This window comes from Eptatretus burgeri, chromosome 9 (genome assembly GCF_056783735.1).
Source record: "Eptatretus burgeri isolate ZD-2024b chromosome 9, Ebu_testis_v1, whole genome shotgun sequence".
Classification (NCBI taxonomy): Eukaryota; Metazoa; Chordata; class Myxini; order Myxiniformes; family Myxinidae; genus Eptatretus; species Eptatretus burgeri.
The window spans coordinates 5513963-5535238 of NC_140969.1; the positions used below are offsets into that span (position 1 = coordinate 5513963).

A 21276-nucleotide genomic window follows, 5' to 3' on the forward strand; every position below is an offset into this window, starting at 1 on the left:
CTGTCATGGGTATGTACCCAGTGTCAGTGCACACCATGAGCTGATCATGCTTTAACGAAGGACACGGACCGTTTCTAGCAGCGCCGACTTACTGGAAAGGCCATATCTGCCAGCATGACGAGCTTTCCAATCGGAGTACGTCAAGTCTGACGACTCGCTCTACAATGCACTTCCGCCAGTCTTCTGATACTTTTCCCAACCTTGTCACTCGCCTCTTCTCCTCTACTCTGATATGCTGTCTAATGTCTTGGTGTCAGACCAGAGTCTTTCGGAATTCCCCCCTTTTTTCAAATGTGGAACACTCAAATGTTTCTACAACCGCTTTGCAGAACGTTAGTTCCTGGTTTATATCTCCCCAACCCTGTTTAGGTGTCAAAATCTCGGTTTAATTACTGCTGACTTTATCAGGCTTGTTCCCTTATTATGTGCGATGTGCTTCACAAGTAATTTGGATTATCTCATGAATGATTCAGAGGAGGAAAAGGTGGAAGAAAAATTGTCGTCATTGGGTTTAGAACGGAATGTCGGTCTACTGTTTGTGGAGGTCCTGGTTGAGAAGCTTTCTGATCGGATCAGACCTATATATTAGGAGAGGCCTTAGCAGCAATTTCATGGTTTGTTGCAACCCCAACTTCCATGATGATAGTTGAAAGACAAGTGATTAAGTGATTGAAAGACAAGGTGACAGTTATTTGGCTTAAGTGTGGGTTTTCCTTTCTGATGACTCCACACTCTGCCATGACATCCATCATCCTTCATATAGGCAGGCTGCAGCCTCTTCCCTCTGTTTCGACCTTAACAACATCACACACACTCACTCACTTCAAAATTCTTGTCTCAGTCTCTCTCTCTCTGTCTCAGTCTCTCTCTCTCTCTCTCTCTCTCTCTCTGTTTCTGTCTCTCTCCATCTCCGTCTCCGTCTCTCTCTCTTGCTCCAAAAGGACCATATGACGAATCCTTTCGAAGCTCAATCACTCAAGCTCTTGGGTCTCACATTCAGCCATGATCTTTATTTGGCAAATCACATTTCAAAGTTGGCCTCCAAAGCCAGTCGCTGACTGGGCATCCTCAGTCATGCAAAGTCCTTCCTTGGCACACCTTAACTCTTATCCACCTGCAAGGCATTCATTCACAGTTTGATGGAGTACTGCTCTCCCTTCCAGACTGGCGTTGCACCACACCTTGCTCATCCTGACGGTGTGGAAATCGAGGCTTTTACGATCATCGGAATCTCCCGCGATGAAGCTGCGTCGATGGGCCTATCATTTTCACATTGCAGATAGATCGGTGGTCTCTTTCCTCGATCACCTCCTTTCTGGTCTTGCACCCTCAGCTTTTCCCGTGCTCTGCACCCACCCCCACCCCCAAGTTTCTTCAGGGCGCAAGCGGTCTGCCAGCAACTCCCTTCTGCTGAAACTCCCAAAATCCAATATCACTGCTCACCTCCACTCATTCATCCCTTGTTTATTTCCCGTCTGTGGAACAAGCTTCTGCAGTCTCTTCAATCTCACTCTTCTCTCCAGAGCTTCAGGGCACTCCAGCCTTGACAGTGAGAGGAGATGTGAGGATCCTGGTGAGAGCCACACATTGGATACGAGAGTAGAGGAAGTCAGTGAGCTATGTATGGATATAGTATTGGGACAGAATAGAAGGGAAGGAGCAGAGAAAAGAGAGAGGGTAAAGGAAAAATTGTGCCTTGTTGGTATGCAAAATAAATCGACGAGTCCAATAGTGAAGGACAACAGGGTAGCAGAGTGTCTGAGTGAAGACAGAAGAGATGGGAATATTGGACGAGACTTGAAGAGACTTGCGCGAGATATATCGCTGAGGGGGTTTGGTTCGGGGAGTCCCCCTCAAAATAATTTACTAGATGATGATGTCATTGGTACTCACTTGGGGGAAAATAGAGTTAAACAAATCAGAAAAAACCATTTTATAAAAATGAAAAAAATGTAGGGGTGGAATCCCCCCAAAATAACCAAACAAGGTAGGAAGGAATGACCAGGTAGAAATAATGCCAGAATACCACACCACAATCCTTTTATGGATACATTTTAAAAAATAATTAATATCAGACTGAATCTGTCCACTTAACTTGACGCACCTCATCCATTTCATTGACCAATCACATCTGTTTCTGGGTTGCGTCAGTGGTGGCTTATCAGACTTGAAGCTCATTTGTGGGCTCGTGTGTTTGATGTTTGCTAACGAGCTCGCATTGTCTGGTGAAGCAGAGATTGTGGAACAAACCTGGAATTTGCATATTTAACGTGGGAGAGGCTGTCCACACACACACACGCGTCATAATAGCCAAAAGGCCTAAAAAAAAAACAATTGAAATTTAAAAACCATTACAAAATTGACATTTCACACGTTTAATATGTAATCGTCGCACAAATAATCTGAGGTTAACTCTGCAGTTTGCCATCAGGGACAAACCTCTATAGGCAGAAGTGTAAATAAATCTTTGAAGGCGATTTCCCTGCACTAGTAAGGCAAGTGATGCAAACAGATTTGTTTTCTTAACCGAATTGTGTTTCCTGATGGCAAAGTTGCTGAAAGATAGGCTTGTGGTGAACAAATTTTTGTTTTTCGTCGTCTCGTGTCGTCGTCCGTTTTGTCGACGCAAGCTCGACAACTTTCATGCACCAGAGATGACTGTTTAAGCATTGCTGTATCTTCGGGAGCAACTTGTCCGTCCAGTAGGAGAATGATGTACAGTGCAGTACTCCATTGCAAGTGTTTGATGTAAATTAGAACCACATGCTCACGGCTATGCTGCGCCCAACTTTGTGTTCGAGAGAACAAGTGAAGTGGCATATGGTGCCCCTCGGAAGGTGAAATCAAGCTTTTCCGAAGAAAGTCCCCATCGCATATAGACTTGATGAACTTGGTAATCTCTAACATGAATCTTGCCATCAAAGCACTTGATTATCCCCACCCTTTTGAAAAATAAATGGTGGGATATTATTATCAGCTGCCCTGCCCTGTCCTGTCCTGTCCATCATGCTTTGTCCTCCTAAACGGTTGTGCAGAAATTGACCAAACTTTGTAGTTATGATCACCACATAACCTTGTGCCTCTCACTCTCTCACCGCAGGCAGGTCGGTGGTCTTTCTGTCTTCTTCCGTCTCCTCTCTGGTCTCGCCCACCCTGCTCTCTCTGCGATTTGTCCCCACCATATTTCCACAGGGCGCTCAAGGTCCGCCAACAACCCCCTTCTGGTAAAACTACCAAAATCAGGAATTGCTGATCACCTTCACTCTTTCATTCCTCTTTTTCCCCACCTTTGGAATAAGCTCCCTCACTCTGTTCAATCCCATTCTTCCCTCCAGGCCTTCACAACACCTGTTCACCACCACCTCTTCTCGTCCCCCATCCAAATCCTTGATCTTTTCTACCCCCAATAATCCATCCAAGCCCACGTCCTTCAAATTCCCTGCTTTCCTTCCTGAAAGTCCCTGTAATGTCCATCTTGTATTCCCCGTGTACCCCGCCCCATTCCTCTCCCTTCCACAGATCTCCTAATGTCTCTGCTCCCCACTGTTTTGTCCTTGCCTCTCCTGCCACTCTTGTCTCATGCCCCCACTTGCTGTGCGTTGTGTGTTCGCTTTCATACGAGCCTCGACAAGGTATACAAAAAAACAAAAAAAACATGGAAAGAAGGTGTGGGAGCAATATCATTTTGGGCCAAACCCCTGGGTGGGGATTGAAAGTTCAAATTACAAAAAATGTCGTTCCGCAAACATTTAAAACATTTTTAATCAAACATTGGGAGACACATGAAATATGCAACAAATTCTTGGATTTGACCCCCGGTTCATGCCCCAAGGGGTGGGGACTTGGTGTCACATGGGACAAAACAGGAATTTTTGTTTTTTGAAATTGCAAATGATGTTTGATCAATCTTGGTAGGACTTTATGCCGTCTTTCAACTTTGCTTTCGGTTGGAAGTGTGCGGGTTTGCGATGGCATGCTTTGCTCCAGTTTGAATTGGATTTGTTCATGTTAATCACCAATTATCTCATTTTATCCCTTTGTCCTTTTTCCATTAAATTTGCATTATTAATGGAGTTTCTAAACTCTTCTCTCCTCCTCTGCCTTTTCAAAATCCATCGTCCTTGGACATCCGATATCGATTACTCATGTCATCGAATATGGGGTAATGGTGAACATGCTGTGGGCAGGCCCAGAAGTTTGTGGAAGTGTTTCTTTCACGAGTTCTGGGACACTTCCTTGGTACCTTTTGATCTCCCCTCAAAAAGTCAAAACGTGTCTTGATATCAGGGAAATACAAGTAATGTTCTCTGTCATTACGAAGAACCATAATAACGTTTTCTTAGGTCTTTGGATTGCAAGTGGTCGTTTTGGTCTGAAAAACATTTTGAAACCTTATTCGTACAACTTTTTTTTTTGCCTCCCCTCCATAGTTATATTTTTCAGCAGTTGATTCAGTTGCTGAAATGTCGCCATCAGAAAGTTCTAAAGGAATCAAACTGGTGCTTTCCAGTGTGAATTGTAAAAATGTAATAATCTAAAAAAAAAATATATATATATATATATATATATATATATATATATATATATATATATATATATATATATATATATATATATATATATATATATAAATACATACACGAGCAGGGTACGCTTACATATTGTAAGGAATGACGAACCGTGCTTCCCCATTGTCTTGGATCGTTAATTTTTTATTTATTTTTAGCTCACCTGGAACTTGGTTACGGAAAGCTGATGGGACGGCGCGTCATCCGTCCGTCCGTCCACAAAATATTTTCAACTTCTTCTCTGAAACTACATGTACAATTTCGATGAAACTTTACCACAAAGTTCATCACCGTGTATGTACCAAAGTTTGTTCATGGCATTAAAAAAATTGGACCCTAAGGAGGTTTACGGGGGTTGCCTCCCAAAATAGGTATTTGCTTTCTTCTCAGAAACGACACACAATTCTGATGAAACTTGGCCACAACCTTCATCACCTGTGATGTTCACAAAACTTGTTCACGGCATTAAAAAAAATTAGCCGCATTGTTTCCGTTGCCCCCAATGCTACCTCTGGGTTTGGCTGCAGGGAAAGATCTCCCTCACAGGTGTTATCCTGAGCCACAGATTCTCCCACGATTAATTCAGAACCCACCTGTACCAGTCCGTCTTGGTAGGACTTTATGCCGTCTTTCAACTTTCCGCCATGGTCCGTGCTGAGAATTAAATTAAATTTAAATCCTGCTCATAATTTGGAGGGAAAGTGGGGGGGGGGGTTGTCAAGCACACCCCTGGTCCGAATCCCGTGATTTTTTTTGTGGAGGCGTGGGGTTCGAATCTCACTCCTGACACCAAACTGTTGCGGGCCGGAGGTCCAGTGGCGAGAACGACCGGCCAGGTGGGGAAAGTTACGTCGATTCCCACCGGGCTCTCCAGAATTGTAGGCCATCGCTCTCGGATAACTCCATAAGCCGGCGGGTCGCTGAACCGACCGTGGACGCCAAAATCTCAACCACGAAGCGTTGGGTCTTTTTGTCTAGAACCAGTTTACCTAATTAACTACGTGATTTCGACTACCGGGGAACCACGCCGTCGGCACGTCTTGCTTGAACCGGGTCACTACCAACTGCGGTAGAGTTCCAACTACCGACTACCAACTCCGGTTCGGGTGCAGTCGAGCAGAACTGCCAAAGCCATGCCGGCTAGGATGAACGGATTATCGGGTGTAAAAACCCGCCTAAACTCAGATCCGAACCATGCTGGACCAATGCAAGAAAGGACGGAAACTAACTGGGAACATTTCTAATAATGGTAATTTATTTACAAATAAAAAAGACACAGGGCAAGACTTATCGTGGATATGCAAGCAAGAATTTATAATGATGGAAAACACCAAACAGTTCTACTTATTAGGCGGGCCCACACACTCAGACGCACACTCAGACGATTTATTGAAAGATCCCCACAGCCAGAGAGGGAGAGACGAGTTGGCGGTCGCATTTCACGTGGGTACCTGCACGTTGAAGGGAGGGAGTACTCCGCGGTGCGGCACCTGCTATTGGTGGTGCGGCTCGGCCCACAGTCACATGCGTGGGGCTTGTGCCCGTGGAGGAAACCGAGCGGGGCAGTCGGGGTCCCAGGGCTGAGATCAGGGTCGCGGACGGGACCCAGGAAAACTCCACGAACGCCAGCAAAATGTAGAGCACACACCAACCAACTTGCTCCTCCAAAAGAACTCTCGTTCCTCCTCCAAGAGACTTACTCAGAACCAACGACCGAAACCCCTCAGAACTCTCCGCTGAGGATGGCGTCGTAACTTTTATGGACCTCCCCGAACGGGGCGGGGGCTCGGTGGAACAGACGTCACTGTCTGCCCTGATTGGACGGGGCTTCCATGGGTCCGCCCTTTCTGGGCGGGATTTCGGCCATGCAGGGAAAATCCCGCCCCCACTCTACGCGTGCCCATACTCGTCAAAAAGAAGTTACAAAGTTTGTGGAAGCCGAGAAGGAACTGCCAGAGATTCTACCTCGGACAGCGAGTCGCCGGTTAGGCGAGTGAAGCGCTTGTTCAGTGGTGTTGTCGGTTTGTTTGTTGGATGGTCTTAGATGGTTTGTTGGATGGTTCGTTGGATGTAATAACCTGCCTAAAAGAACATTGCAACAAACACCTTTGATTCTCCCACTAGACAAAAGGAAGGGACCTGTCTCACATGTACTTAACGGAATAACCGACCTTTGGGACATCTGTATGTTTGAATGCATATGGTTTCCAGATCTGTAACATATTTATATATATATATATATATATATATATATATATATACATATATATATATATATATATATATATATATATATATATATATATATACACACACATACATACACACACATACATACATACACACACACACACACACACACACACACACACACACACACACACACACACACACATACACACACACACACACACACACACACACACACACACACACACCTCGCACATGTGGACATAGACAAATACACGAGATAACACAGGACTGTTGGATGAGACAAATGTAGCCACTGAGCTTGGGGAAAGTGCCGTAATGGCCTTCCTTCCTAACCACACTCCGGGTTTTTTCTCAGGAGGAATTTCTTCCTCCCCATGGATTCCAACGCATGGAGATTGTCCGTGCTCTTATCCTTTTAAATGCTGTTCAACGTCGAGCAAGCAAGCAGCACATACCGTTTATTTGCCATTTACCGATTTCTTCTCCCATACAGTATACATCCAAAGTTATTCAAGTTTTTTTTTTTTTTCTTTCACAAGGACCTTATAAAGATCCTGTATATACAAATGGAGAATCTGGAAGCTTTCATACTGCTAATCCAAAATATTAATGTTGGTTTGGACTAACTTTGGAAGTGTTAAGGGGTCTTGAGATGGTTGTGGGCTGTTGTTTCAAATGATTGGAGTGAGCGGCTGTACTCAGACACCGTAAGGTGATTCCACAGTTTGGATAAGAGAGGGACAAAGAATGAGTGTGAGTTTGGCTATCAGCTTGGACCTCTGTAAGTTCACAAGGGGTGGGTGGTCAGAGTTTCACAAATGTGTGTGAACTGAGTGAGCCAATGTGGGGTTCATCAAGGATGGGGAATGCTGTGCACTACCAGATGAGACCCTGTGAAAGACTGATAAACCACTGATCTTGCAGTGGTTGAGGAGAAGATCCTGTACAGCAGCCTCAGTTGGCTGATGCCTGATCACAGCTCTTTGGATTACACTGCACCCAGGAGTTCAAGATGGAATGCAACTCCAGCCCACAGATGGAATCGATACTCCATTATACTGCAAGCAAAGGCTTTGTAGGTGACCTAAGGAAGGACTTTTCCTGGCAAAGTGTGCCCAGATGCCAATTTTTGAGACTCTAACCAGGCAGACATTTTGCCTGATCGTGAAGCACGGCAAAAAGCATGCCTGATGGTGAGGCCCAGGAATGCCTATCACTTTGTGCAACCACTATAAAGGGACTGGTTGTAAAATGAGACCAGAGTATGTGCAAGACTATTGTTTTGTTTTGTTTTTCTGGTGGGAAAGGTCTTCACGTGTGATTTATGTGGGTTAAAAGGAATTCCAAGTGGTGGAGCAGTTCTTTATCATCTTTGGATAAGCTGTGAAGAATGCAACTTTGGCCTTTGCCACTGGGGTGCAGGATTGTTTGGTTCGAGATCTGTGAAAGGACAGAGCCATAAGGTCTTTCATGCTATTATGATTTGATGAGTTTATTCCCCTCACAGCTTCGGGCGCACATGTTCTCTGAAAGATCTCTCCAATGTTCCTTTGCCCGAGTCACCACATGGGCCCATCTCAAAGTCAGATGTGCTATTGATGCTTTATATTCAAGCACCACACTATATGCATCTTTCCCTTTTTGGTAACCATTGAGGTTCATTTGTCTACCTCCTGCGTCGATTTATGAAATGATATAACCATTCCTTTCACCACATGAGGCAAATAGGCAGTTTCATTTGGCTAAAGAGTACAGTCCTGGATTGGTCGCCACTCCGATGCAGGGTACTCGATTGGCTTATTACCCCCAGTAAGCTGGTACTCATTTTGCAGGCAGAGTCAACCCACCTGGTGTTATTTCAATGGTTATACGGGCTCAAACTCACAACCCTAACATCTTAAGCCAGCCACCTTAACCGATAGATGTGTACAGCAGGCTTATTAAAAGACAGCTTGCATTCGCCACGTCACAGTAACATTTTTTTTTTCAGATCCTTGTGGAGAATCTCCAAGTCTTACTCACGTTGTTGTACTTGTGGACTTTTTTTTGTTTCACCACCTACAGTTTTCATCGAAACTTCCTGAAACTTGGCGTATATATGTACAAACACGCTGCGCAGACAGTAACCATCTCCGATTTTGAAAATTCCTCCTAGAAAAAAAGTTATGACGTCAAAATATCTCCGCTGATGGATATCGCCTAAAAATTATCTCCGAAACTAGGCAAGCTTTTTGAATTCTGTTTGCGGGAATCGAACAGGGCATTAGCAGAGATGAATTAACGCACATATTATACATCACTATGACGTCATATCAATTTTTATGACGTCATTCCTATTTTTTGTTTCACAACCCAGAGTTTACATCGGATCTTCGTGAAACTTGCCATGTATATGCAGAAAGCCCACGCGCAGGTAGTAACCATCTCCGATTTTGGAAATTCTTCCTAGAAAAAAAGTTGACATCATGATATCGCCGCTAATGGAAATCGCCGAAACCATTATCTCTGAAACTAGGCAAGCTGTTTGAATTTTGTTTGCGAGAATCAAGCCGGGCATTAGCACAGATACTTTATCGCAAACCTGATACATCACAATGACGTCATATTCGTTTTTATGACGTCATCATTAAGAGGACAAGGACCTTAGCTCATTCGAGCTTGTTTTATTACCATGTCTAGGCTCATGGAGGAGCGGGAACACAGAATTGATTGGGATGTAACAGAACAAAAGGAATAGTATAAATAGAGGAAGGGGGCACACCAACAGCAGGGGTGAGAGACAAAATCGATGGAGACTTGAATAAATACGGGATGTAGGAAGAATGAGGAGGAGAACACACTGGCTGAACAAGATGGGTATGGCTCCAAGCTCTTATGAAGGAAAAACTGGAAACTTGGAAAGAGGTGGGTTTGGTGAGAGTTAATGGTGGTTGGGGGTGGGGGGATGGAGATCATGGTTGTAGATGGGGCATGATGACATTAGATGGTGGTGAACAGCTGTCATGAAGCATTACAGGGAAGAGTGACATGAAGAGATCGAGTATGTTGGTTTCACAGATTGGAAATAAGAGGATTTAATGAGTCGAGGTGAGCAGTGATTCTAGATTTTGGGAGTTTCACTGGGGGGGTGGGGGTTATTCAGTACAATCTTTAACAAGGGAAGGTAATAAGAGTCGACCGCACTGAGTGGGTGGCATCGCACGTTGAGCAGACCAGGTGGTGAAGGTAGATTTTGTCCCACCCTGAAAGTCACTGATGCGTCCACTGGATTTTGACTTGCAATCAAATCATGACACGGAATTTTTCCGAATTAGCTCGATTTCCCAAATCCCAATCTTTAATGTACTACTGCCTTCACCTGGTTTTGAACCTACAAGATCTGTGTTCTCAGACCATTGTCCTCGGTAATACCAGTGGTGTCAGCTATAAGATTGTAATTTTTATATTGTAGACATTTGTACTATTTTGGTGATTGGCTCATAAAATATCAAGAACTACAACAGCACTCAGGAGAGCGCATACCTCCGCAAGGCTGAACAGTTTGTTTTGTATCCCGTTGAGATGCCAGATCTACATCCAGACCTGAACTAAAATCGAATTGTCCTGTTCTTGTCACTGACCCAACTCATCCACCATGTTTTGTCTGAATCCCTCCACAACTTTTTTTTTTTTTAATATTCTGCGATATATTGTTTTTGGCCCCATCTCTCAATGGTGACGAATTACTTTAATAATACTTGGATGCAGATCCGGATCGTCACCAAAATTGAATCAATTAGTCCTTGTCACGCATCCAATCTATCTAAGTTTCATCCAAATCCATCCACAACTTTTTGACAAAGGTGCGATGTATTGTTTTTGGCCCAATCTCTCGATGGTGAAGTCACTTAAAAAAAAAAAAATCAATTACTGGCCTGCCAAGAGCAGATGGGGTGCAGTCGATGAAGAGGTGGTCGAAGAGGACGAGACCAGTGGCTTTGCTTGTAATAATAACCTCAATATGGAGTACTACCGTACTCCATGATTCAAGCAGACTGTAAAGAACCCCTAAGGATGGGTCAATTCACTCACCTTTATGATGCCTATGGTGTATTCTATTATGTCCTGTAATACTGGCTTTCACCAGGTGGATACACATTCACATCGAGAGAACGCGGTCCTCCCAATTCTTTTATTTATTTTATTTTTTTGGTGAGAGCGTCTTCAATTTTTCGATTTTGCAAGTAACAGACACTTCTCGAGTTGGTTGCAGTATGAGTGTACATCTAATGGCATATTGTGCTTGACCCCAGGTCATTGTCATGTGGACAAGTTTTTACATGATTAATGAGTTGTGTTTCCTCTAATTATGCATTGCAGCATTCTCTTCCTCAGGTTCGTTTATGGTCTTTTTTTAAAAATTGTATACAGAGTCCGAGGCTTGTGGAAGAGCGAGAGCACAGAACAGATCAGGGTGCAACATAAGCAGCAGGAGGAGAAGAGGGAAATACCAACGGCAGGGTGGAGGGAGAAATTTAATGGAGACGGACAAACAAGGGAAGCGGGTAGCGATGAGGAGTGTGGGAGAATGCAAGGGGTGGACAATATGGATAGAGAAAGAGAATTTTGGGAGGGTGGTCGGTGGTTTAATGGGTGCAGAAAAGATCGAAGTTTTTGATTTGTGATGATTTAAGATGATTGTAAATGGCTGTCTTGAATACATGTTGGGAATAATGTGATTGGAGAGTGTTGAAGTTGATTTCACAGGCAGGGGAAAAAAAAGAGGAAAGAATGAGTGGAAGTCAGCAGTGATTCTGGATTTTGGCAGTTTCACTAGGAGGGGGTTGCTGGTTGACTGTGTGAGCCATCCAGAAACCTGGGGTGGGGGGGGGCGGGGGGAGACAAAGCATGGAGGGGGCAAACTGTGCAAGACCAGAAAGGAGGTGGGAAAATACAGAGACCATTGAACTGTCGGCGATGGCAAAGTTATCAGCTCATGGACTCATCGTCTTTCCAACTGATACTCATGGTTTGTTTGCACATGCTGTCTTCCACTTCATGATGATGCAACTCATGATTGATTTGGGATTGATTACATGGCAGTGAAAATTCTGATGGAGGTGTACGTGCAATGATAAACTCCTTTCTCTTCACCCATGATTCCTTGAAACTGAACAAACAAACTCTTCTTTGACATGTTGGCAGTATTCACAACTCGAAAGGGATGTCCCGCAAATTTTGGTCGACATTGTGTAATATATATATATATATATATATATATATATATATATATATATATATATATATATATATATATATATATATATATATATATATATATATATATATATATATATATATAACAAGGTTTTAGTAACATGTGAAGACGTCTTCACTGAAGGTTCTTCTGTCTCTGCCTCACCAATCCCACCACTCTTCCATTCCCATAACTTTTGATTCACGATGCCTTAATCTGTCAGTGTGAGATGGATCAAAAATGTCGATGTTGGTATTCTGGCATGAAGTGGTGTCATGTTACTTGGATGTACTGTATTCCTTTGATGAGTGCTGTATTTTCCGGTGTATAAACCCCGGCCATGAATTATACGCACCCATGTTATTTTTTACCCTCAAAAAAAATCATAATAACTTTTCTGGTGTATTAACTGGAAACCCTCACAATAACTTTTTCACCCTCAAAATAACTGAATATATTGATCATTTTATTTTCTGATCTCGATCTTAATACGTTTGTACATTAACTTTGTATGGAGCAAAGTGACGGAGGTATCAATATGCTCACACCCATGTCCGCTTAATTCAGGGTCACCGCTCACAATTGAATTTGTGGTATGGTGGGTTGCTTAACAACCACGAACGCCAATCGGTTAACCACGAGTTTCAGTGTCCACCGTCAAATTTGCCGTTTAACTAGAGATCATGTGGCCTCCTGACCGGGGAACACACCCTCAGTGATGCACCAATTTTATCTTGATTTGATCTTATGTAATATGGCCGAGCGTTTACCGCCAGTGCACGCCGATTACGACAGGTTAATTAGTTTGGGAATTACCTTCCAGTCTATCTAGGGTCAGACAATGCTGGAACAATGGAAGGAAATGACAATCGCAGACAGGTTGAAACGTCAAGGAATTTATTATTAAGAAAAATTACCCACCCGCCGTGCACCTACCTGCAAAAAGGCTTGAACACCAATTGGTCACATCGTCATCCCCAGGAACCAGGAACGCCAAGAATTAGGTACGCCAAGAGCCAGGTACCGAGGAGAACCAGTAGGAATGGTCAACTGTCACCAACTGCCATTGCTGCTGTCCCCAACCGTCACCCACCCTGAGGAGCCGTCACCAATGGTCAGGAGCCGTCGCCAATGGTCAAGAGCGGTCAGGAGCCGTGAGCAGCCGTCACCGGCGGTCAGGAGCCGTGAGCAGCCGTCACCGGCGGTCAGGAAGGCAGTCCTGTGCTTTTATAGGTGACCAATGTGGGCGAAGCCTCAAGCACGACTTCAGCTAAATCCAGCTTGCCCGTTGGTGCATCATTGCACGTGACCTCTAACTGGCAATTTTACGGTCATTCTCTCCTCACCCATCAAACGAGATGCAACTCCCAATTAATACAGGCCTGGGCCATGATGCCATGTTTGGGGCACTGGACGGATACCAGAAAGTAGCCATTTGCCGGAACAACCGAGCGAAAACGTGAAGCGCTCACAAAACTTCTGCGGGAAACCATCACTCCCCCGTTCAGCCCAACACGAACAAGAGCTAGCCAGCGTCCATAGAGCTGCCAAACAGGGCATCAAACGTCGATGGGAAAAGGTGGATGTCAAACGTTGATGAAAAAAAGGTGGGTGTCGAACGTCAATGGAAAATGAAACGGGTATCTGACGTCGATGAAAGAAAGGCAGGTGTCGAACGTCAATGGAAAGAGGTGGACCTAAGTGAATGATCCACAGCCATGTTTGACCGTCAGAATGAACTCTCCTGGAAAAGCTTGCTGTGTTTCCTCAAATGTCCTGTAAGTCCAAAGTGAAAATGATTACAAAAATAAAATGTGTAAGTAAATCATCTATTTTCAAGCCAATTTCTCTTGATGGAAAGGGAATATAACGAGTCTCCGTTGGGCTCACGGCTCTCTATCGCGTGCACGAACGGTGAATATCGCTCATGCAGAAATGAAAACTGATGTAAAATCTTATGTCATAAACGTGTCTTAAAGAGGAAAAGATTATCCCATAACAAAGAAGGGGAACCTGTTCTCTTCCTTCTCCAATGCATCAAAGAGTTAGAATCCCACCAGACAAGGGGATGCATCTATTCTGAACATGCATTTGTGGAAATAACTGTGTGAGGACCTGAATGTTGTGTGCATTACTCGGATCCGATTTTGAAACCCACAACAATATTTATTGTGGATTTGTGGCCGTGAAAAGGGCCGTTTGAGTTTGATGAAGCTTTTCAGCTAAACCCAAGGAAATCTTCGTCAATGCTTTCCTCGTCGAAGATGGCGTGTAACTCCTTGTCCGAATCAGGGTAGAGCATGTCTTCGTCGCTGTCACCGTCATTTGCAGCCTCCTCCTCCCAAATGATGTCATCTCCTGTGCCTCCATGTTGTTGAAGATGCAGCATTTCAGAAATGCTCACTTGATTATCTCCGACGGTATCTCCTCCCACACCTTGATGATCCAGCCGCAGATCATCGGCAGGTCGACTTTTCTCATCCTCTTACTCTTGGTGTCGGTCTTCTCCCCAATCATTATCCAGTCGGACCAGTATCAACGTAGCCCGTCCTTGAACGGCTTGTTGATGGACACCAAGGGGCTGCTGGAGCGGTCATCCCACCTGGGATGATGACCGTATCGATCTTGGTCCGACCGAGCAGCACTTTTGTGTCGTCGGTCTTGTGACAACTGAACGCATCCAGGACAAACATGCTCCATCAGTCGGGAGAGACTGCAATCTGTCTTACTACTACAGACCGTGCACACCCAGTCCTGGACCAGTCTGTAGAAATTGTGTGTAAATTTCCACTGAAGTGGGTCATACGGTGGTTAGATGAACACCAGCAGTCTCCTAATTTCTATAATGCTCAGCCAACGTAGCGGAGAGAGTAATGGTGAAAGTTCAACCAAAATGCATGTGGCCATTACTCCTTGGAAACGAGGAAAGAACAACAATCAAGGGGAGGTTGTCACAAAGAATTTGCAATGAACATGCATCAAATAATTTGCATGACAAGCGATTGGTGCCACTGCATTAGGCCACTGGTCTGGGCCTAATAGTTCAGGCCATTGGTTCCGGTGCAGAGCTATCCTGACATTTTTCATTTTCAACACCACACCATTAATCATGCAACACCCCTGATACTCCATGCATTTACACAAACAGTATAAAATAGGATGCATTCTATAACCCCTCTTCTCTATATAACCCCTTTATAACATTCTATAACCCCTGTTGTCAACTCCTTCCTTGCGTTTCCACCATTGATAATTGTCAAGGCACTTGCTTGTGATGTGCGAGCAAAGGAAGACCCCCTTTAACAGTGTAATCCTCTTCCTCACACACCCAAAACCTTTAAAGGTGTGCATGTATGTGTGTGCAGGTCTACCTGTCCTTGCTCGTGTGCACGTTTTTGTCAATGTTGAAACCACAGAGTACAAGGGTAGGTCAAGTTTAAAGTTTTTATTGCAATTAAAGAAATCCTCCTTAATGAGGGCGCACTGATTCGAACGCCAAGTGCTGATCATAATTTACATATTTTTATTTTTATTTTTTGAATTGAATGTTTTCTTCCATTGTAGTCAGCATCAATTGTCAATTGATTTACATCCTGTCCACAGTCGTCAAACAGTTTCAAATGACTCTCTGTAAGTCTTGTGTGTGGGTGAAGAAGGTTGCTGAGACTCGGCTTTTGATGAGGTCCCAGGAAGCTGTGAACGAGAGCAAATGCGATGATTGATCCGTATATGTGGGGTTGGGGGTTGTTGAGTTCATATTTTGTGATTTTCTTTTTCATGTTGAACATAGGTCGAATGCCCCCCCTTTGTCCTGCCCGATACAAAAATGTGCACACGTGATTTTAGCCTTGATGTAGGAAAGCGATCGTGGGCATGGGGCTCAAGCACCGCAGGGAGCAGAAGTTAGTAAAGTTCAAAGGGAGTGATTCGTAAACAACAGCTGAATCTAATTTTTATTTGCTTGGATCTCAGGTTCATAATGGAGCTTGGACAGAGATCACTGACAGGAGAACAACTTCAGTTGAACATCGCCGTACTTTAAATAATGCGAATCACTAGGACATTTGTGTGCACAGGAATTGGAACCGACGTAGAGTACATGGGATTCGGACCTGGGTTCGGAACAATGCAGCCTTTTCCAGGGTATCGAGATTGTCGTCGATTTGAGAACCACTGCAGATTCACTCGCTCTCGCACTCACTCACCGTGACCCTTTTTGCTTGCATGACACAGTTCCAAAAGGTTACAAGAAGTGCATCTTCAATTTCCCAACTTCAATTTACATGTTCATTTTACCATGTTTGTAACATTATCACAATGCATTCTAAAAGGGATTAACAAGCAGATTTCTTAAAGTATCACGTGTTTCGTTTTAAACACGACCTCAGTCGATATAATCCGTAAGAGCATTGTTTGTATCGGTGTTGCACTGCTTAATAATTTCCAAATAAATGTGAAATCCTGAAAAGGTTCGAATTTTGTGAAATATTTCCATGTATTTTGATAGTTTTTATTACTAAGATATTATATCTTTTTTCACATATACTGATGTAAATACTTATTCTCATTTTAATTAGTGCATAAACAATGTTAGCATGTTGCCATCATGCCTTCTTTCATATTCTCAACAGCTGATGCTAAGTGACTACCTAGATGTAAAGAATGTTCGTGCATCTGGCTCGGAAGCGACAGCACAGCTCGCATACCCCAGCTCTTCAGAAGACATATCGGCATATTTTGCTCGCAAGCGTCCTTCCCGCCAACGACCACCACTTTTCAAGTGAGTTGTGCTAACACTGCAAAGTATCTATATTTGTTGTATGCCGACATCATATTTTATTGTACCTAGTATTATGAATGTATATGAAGTGGTCTTTCTCTCTCCCTCTCCCTCTCCCTCTCCCTCTCCCTCTCCCTCTGTCTCTGTCTCTGTCTCTGTCTCTGTCTCTGTCTCTGTCTCTGTCTCTGTCTCTGTCTCTGTCTCTGTCTCTGTCTCTGTCTCTGTCTCTGTCTCTGTCTCTGTCTCTGTCTCTGTCTCTCTCTGTCTCTGTCTCTGTCTCTGTCTCTGTCTCTGTCTCTGTCTCTGTCTCTGTCTCTGTCTCTGTCTCTGTCTCTGTCTCTGTCTCTCCCTCTCCCTCTCCCTCTCCCTCTCCCTCTCCCTCTCCCTCTCCGTCTCCGTCTCCGTCTCCGTCTCCGTCTCCGTCTCCGTCTCCGTCTCCGTCTCCGTCTCCGTCTCCGTCTCCGTCTCCGTCTCCGTCTCCGTCTCCGTCTCCGTCTCTGTCTCTCCCTCTCCCTCTCCCTCTCCCTCTCCCTCTCCCTCTCCCTCTCCCTCTCCCTCTGTCTCTTGCTCTCCCTCTCCCTCTGTCTCTGTCTCTCCCTCTGTCTCTGTCTCTCCCTCTGTCTCTGTCTCTCCCTCTGTCTCTGTCTCTCCCTCTGTCTCTCCCTCTGTCTCTCCCTCTGTCTCTCCCTCTGTCTCTCCCTCTCCCTCTGTCTCTGTCTCTCCCTCTCCCTCTGTCTCTGTCTCTCCCTCTCCCTCTGTCTCTCCCTCTGTCTCTCCCTCTCCCTCTGTCTCTCCCTCTCCCTCTGTCTCTCCCTCTCCCTCTGTCTCTCCCTCTCCCTCTGTCTCTCCCTCTCCCTCTGTCTCTCCCTCTCCCTCTGTCTCTCCCTCTCCCTCTGTCTCTCCCTCTCCCTCTGTCTCTCCCTCTCCCTCTGTCTCTCCCTCTCCCTCTGTCTCTCCCTCTCCCTCTGTCTCTCCCTCTCCCTCTGTCTCTCCCTCTCCCTCTGTCTCTCCCTCTCCCTCTGTCTCTCCCTCTCCCTCTGTCTCTCCCTCTCCCTCTGTCTCTCCCTCTCCCTCTGTCTCTCCCTCTCCCTCTGTCTCTCCCTCTCCCTCTGTCTCTCCCTCTCCCTCTCCCTCTGTCTCTCCCTCTCCCTCTCCCTCTGTCTCTCCCTCTCCCTCTGTCTCTCCCCTCCCTCATCAATCCCAATGCGGAGGTAATGCCGATCACATGACCGTAAGTGTCAAAATGGCCGATTTGGTCAATTTGTGGAATACCGCGTAAATTCCTTAAAAATCTTCTTCTCCAGACCCACCAGCCAGAATGCTACCAAATTTGGGTTACAACATTAGGACAGAGCCTGCCCAGATAAGCTACAGATCCAGTGGTCCTATTGCTTTGGTGTAGGTGAGTGTTTAGGTTGTGTGAGACAGAGTTTCATTGATGAACCCATGATGCTGTGTGTGGCCTCAGCTGATGCCACAATCTGGGAAACAATTGCACAATATCAATGCACAAAGACACACTAATGGACATGAGAGATGAACAGTGTAGGAACCAAATAAGAACTGTTTGATAAGACGATCTGGAACCGTTTAAGGTACATCTTCAACATTTATGACTACACTTCATGAACCACTTGTAGGGTGAAGTGCTGCCTTTTTACGATCATGCCAGCGTTTGCATCCTTGTTTCTGCTTTTCCGTGCAATGTATTGTCGACTTTATAAAGTTCCTTCTCCGTTTCTATTTGGAAAAAAAGTTTGGGCAAAGTTGTTGGCACCTTGTTATGGTAATATGTAATGCAAACCTACCCATTCTCTTGCACGAAAAAAAAATACAGATTCAGTGGTGTCTGCTCCAATGATATCCAATGACTCCAATGACTCCAATGATAATTGAGGTAACACCGGTCAACGAGTGTATTATGAGACTGAGGATTCTTCACTCTCTTGGTGTCATTTCCCTGGTCTGTGTATACGTATGCTCTGACTGAAGCGAGTGATCTCACTGTGAAGGACATGCTCTATGCCGCATGTGAATCTAATAGACGTTCTTTGCTGCTCGTGAGTCTATGTGAGATACCAAATTTTGATCGGGGATACCGTGAATGGTCAGTCACCACATTTTGATCGAGGATACACTGTGAATGGTCATATACTGCATTTTGATATCAGATAGCATGAATGGTCAGATACCACATTTTGTTAGATACCGCGAATGGTCACATCTCGTATTTTGATGATGGATACTGTGAATGGTCAGATACTGCATTTTAACATTGGGTACCATGAATGGTCAGATACTGCATTTTAACATTGGGTACCATGAATGGTCAGATACTGCCTTTTATTGGATACCTCAAACGGTCAGACACCACATTTTGTTGGCAGATACTGTGAGTGGTCAGATACCGCATTTTGATAGCGGATACCATGAACGGTAAGCTCGGCCTCCCGCATTTTTGATTGCGGATACTTTGAGTGGTCAGACATTGCATTTTGAAAGCACGTCAGTATGAAACGACATAACAAGTGGCATTTTAAAGGAAAAATATTTTGCTTGCATCCAGCTGTTCATGTCCAACACGGACTAAGCTGCTGCAATTAACTCACAAAATGTGTAATTGACTCGATTGTTATTTGCACTCGAACTCTTTACGTTTTCCTTGTTATATATTGCTCTCACTGCTCTGTCCCAGTGTCATGTCAAAGTCTCGCAATAAGGAAGGCGAGCATGCGTCGCAGCTCATCGTGAGACAGATTTTGGATAAATAAAATTTTGCTCTTATCTTGGGCTTGGGACTTGGGAAACCACAATCCAAATACAGTACACGTACTCATTAAATATTGTTGCAAAGGTAAGAAGTAGTTTTGATGCTTCTAAGTGTTGTTTTTCTTCTTTATTTGATTTGATTTTTTCTTAATGGTAAACAACTTGCAGCGTGCCTCGTTTTTAACTTCACATCCGTCATCTCATCGAGGCCCTTTAATTGGGAGCAAAACATGTTGGGCTTGCAGGCCTCAATCACAGCTAACATTTGTGTTTCAAAATGTTTTTGGGTTGTCTTGTGGTTCACCTCCTCAAAGGCCAGTGATGTTGCCCTCAGGTTTGAATCGTCATCGCATGCCATGAGCATGAGCACCTATTTACGAGAGCAGCGACAGGAACTGTACAGTCGCTCCGGTGAACTGAGAGGTAAGAGGCACTGACTATGTGACGACACGCACAGTGAACAGGTTCGAGAACCATATTTTTTTTTCTTGCTTCGATGGTCAAATATGCAATTTTATCTCCAAAACAGTACAACTGGTTCTAAGCTCCATTTTTGTGCGAGTCCCATTCTTCTCTGCCACTTTAAGTCGTGGTCTATCCGACATGAACTGTCTGAGCCAAAGCAGAAGTGCGAGTTAGATTTCATGAATAGCAATTGTTTCCGTTTATAAAATGACACAGCACTCGCTTTTGTTTGTGTCGTGCTGTGTTTCTGATCAATTGTGTGCTTCATGATGTTTTGGCTTGCAAAAGAGAGTTTTCCTTTCGTCATTGCACTGCAATAAACTTGCATCACTTGCTCCATTTACTTTTTCTTGCTTTCCTTTCCTTAGTTTACTCTCTTGGTCCTCCCTGTGCCCCAACTCATCCTGCCTTGCCCTACTTTACCTTCTATCAATGTTGACCATTCCTTCAACACTCAAATTATCGTTTCATCTTTGACATGGATTACCTTTCATTGCTTGAAAGGACTTTGCATCCCCATTTACATGATGAAGATGATGGTCAGTGTAATCATACGTTATATAAAGTGCTGTTGGTGGCTTACACATACATACCTACTAATCACACCTTCATTACCCTCTGCAGAGGAGAGAGTATTGCATTTGCGGCCATTTGTTTGTCTGTTTGTCCGCACAAAACTTGTGTTTTTTTTCTCCGCAACCGCTTGTCGGATTGAGACGAAATTTTCACCATCGGAGCGACTATGCCTGTTGATTGTTTTATTGATAATTATGATGTCATGGTTCACATTGTGTGGCAGCCATGTTAGAAAAATGGGAACACTTTGGACCTCTGTATCTCTGAAACCTCACGAAGGAAGAAAATTGAAACTTGGCACACAAGTACTCCTCATGGGGAATGTGTGATTTTTTTTTTCATGACATCATAGGTGCCTTCATGATGTCATAATTGAAAAGTAGACCGTTACATCTGATCAGTATGAAATTTATTGAGCGTCATCTCGGGATAAAATGGTCCAGGGAAAAAAATTGGACGTCATCGGTCACGTGATTCGGCAGCCATGTTGTTTAAAAATAAATAAATAATAAATTCTTCCAAAATCTTCCTCTCTCAAGTGGCTCAACAGATCGAGACAAAACTTTACAGATATGATTGCCTACACAAGGAACAAAAGCTACACACATACATTGTCATAGGTCACTTGGTCTGGCAGCCATATTGGATTGAGCGAAAAAACTAAAAAA

The 21276-nt window shown here is 44.2% G+C and overlaps 1 protein-coding gene across 2 annotated transcripts in view; it reads left to right on the forward strand.

The window, feature by feature from the left end:
- The window catches only part of EXOC4 (exocyst complex component 4), a 324065-nt gene that overhangs the window by 117478 nt on the left and 185311 nt on the right, over window positions 1-21276 (forward strand). For both annotated transcript variants that reach the window (XM_085893972.1, XM_085893973.1), the window contains exons 7-8: window positions 16650-16798; window positions 19902-19990. In XM_085893972.1, coding sequence (XP_085750098.1) covers window positions 16650-16798; window positions 19902-19990 — 238 coding nt within the window. The remainder of the gene's footprint in view (window positions 1-16649; window positions 16799-19901; window positions 19991-21276) is intronic.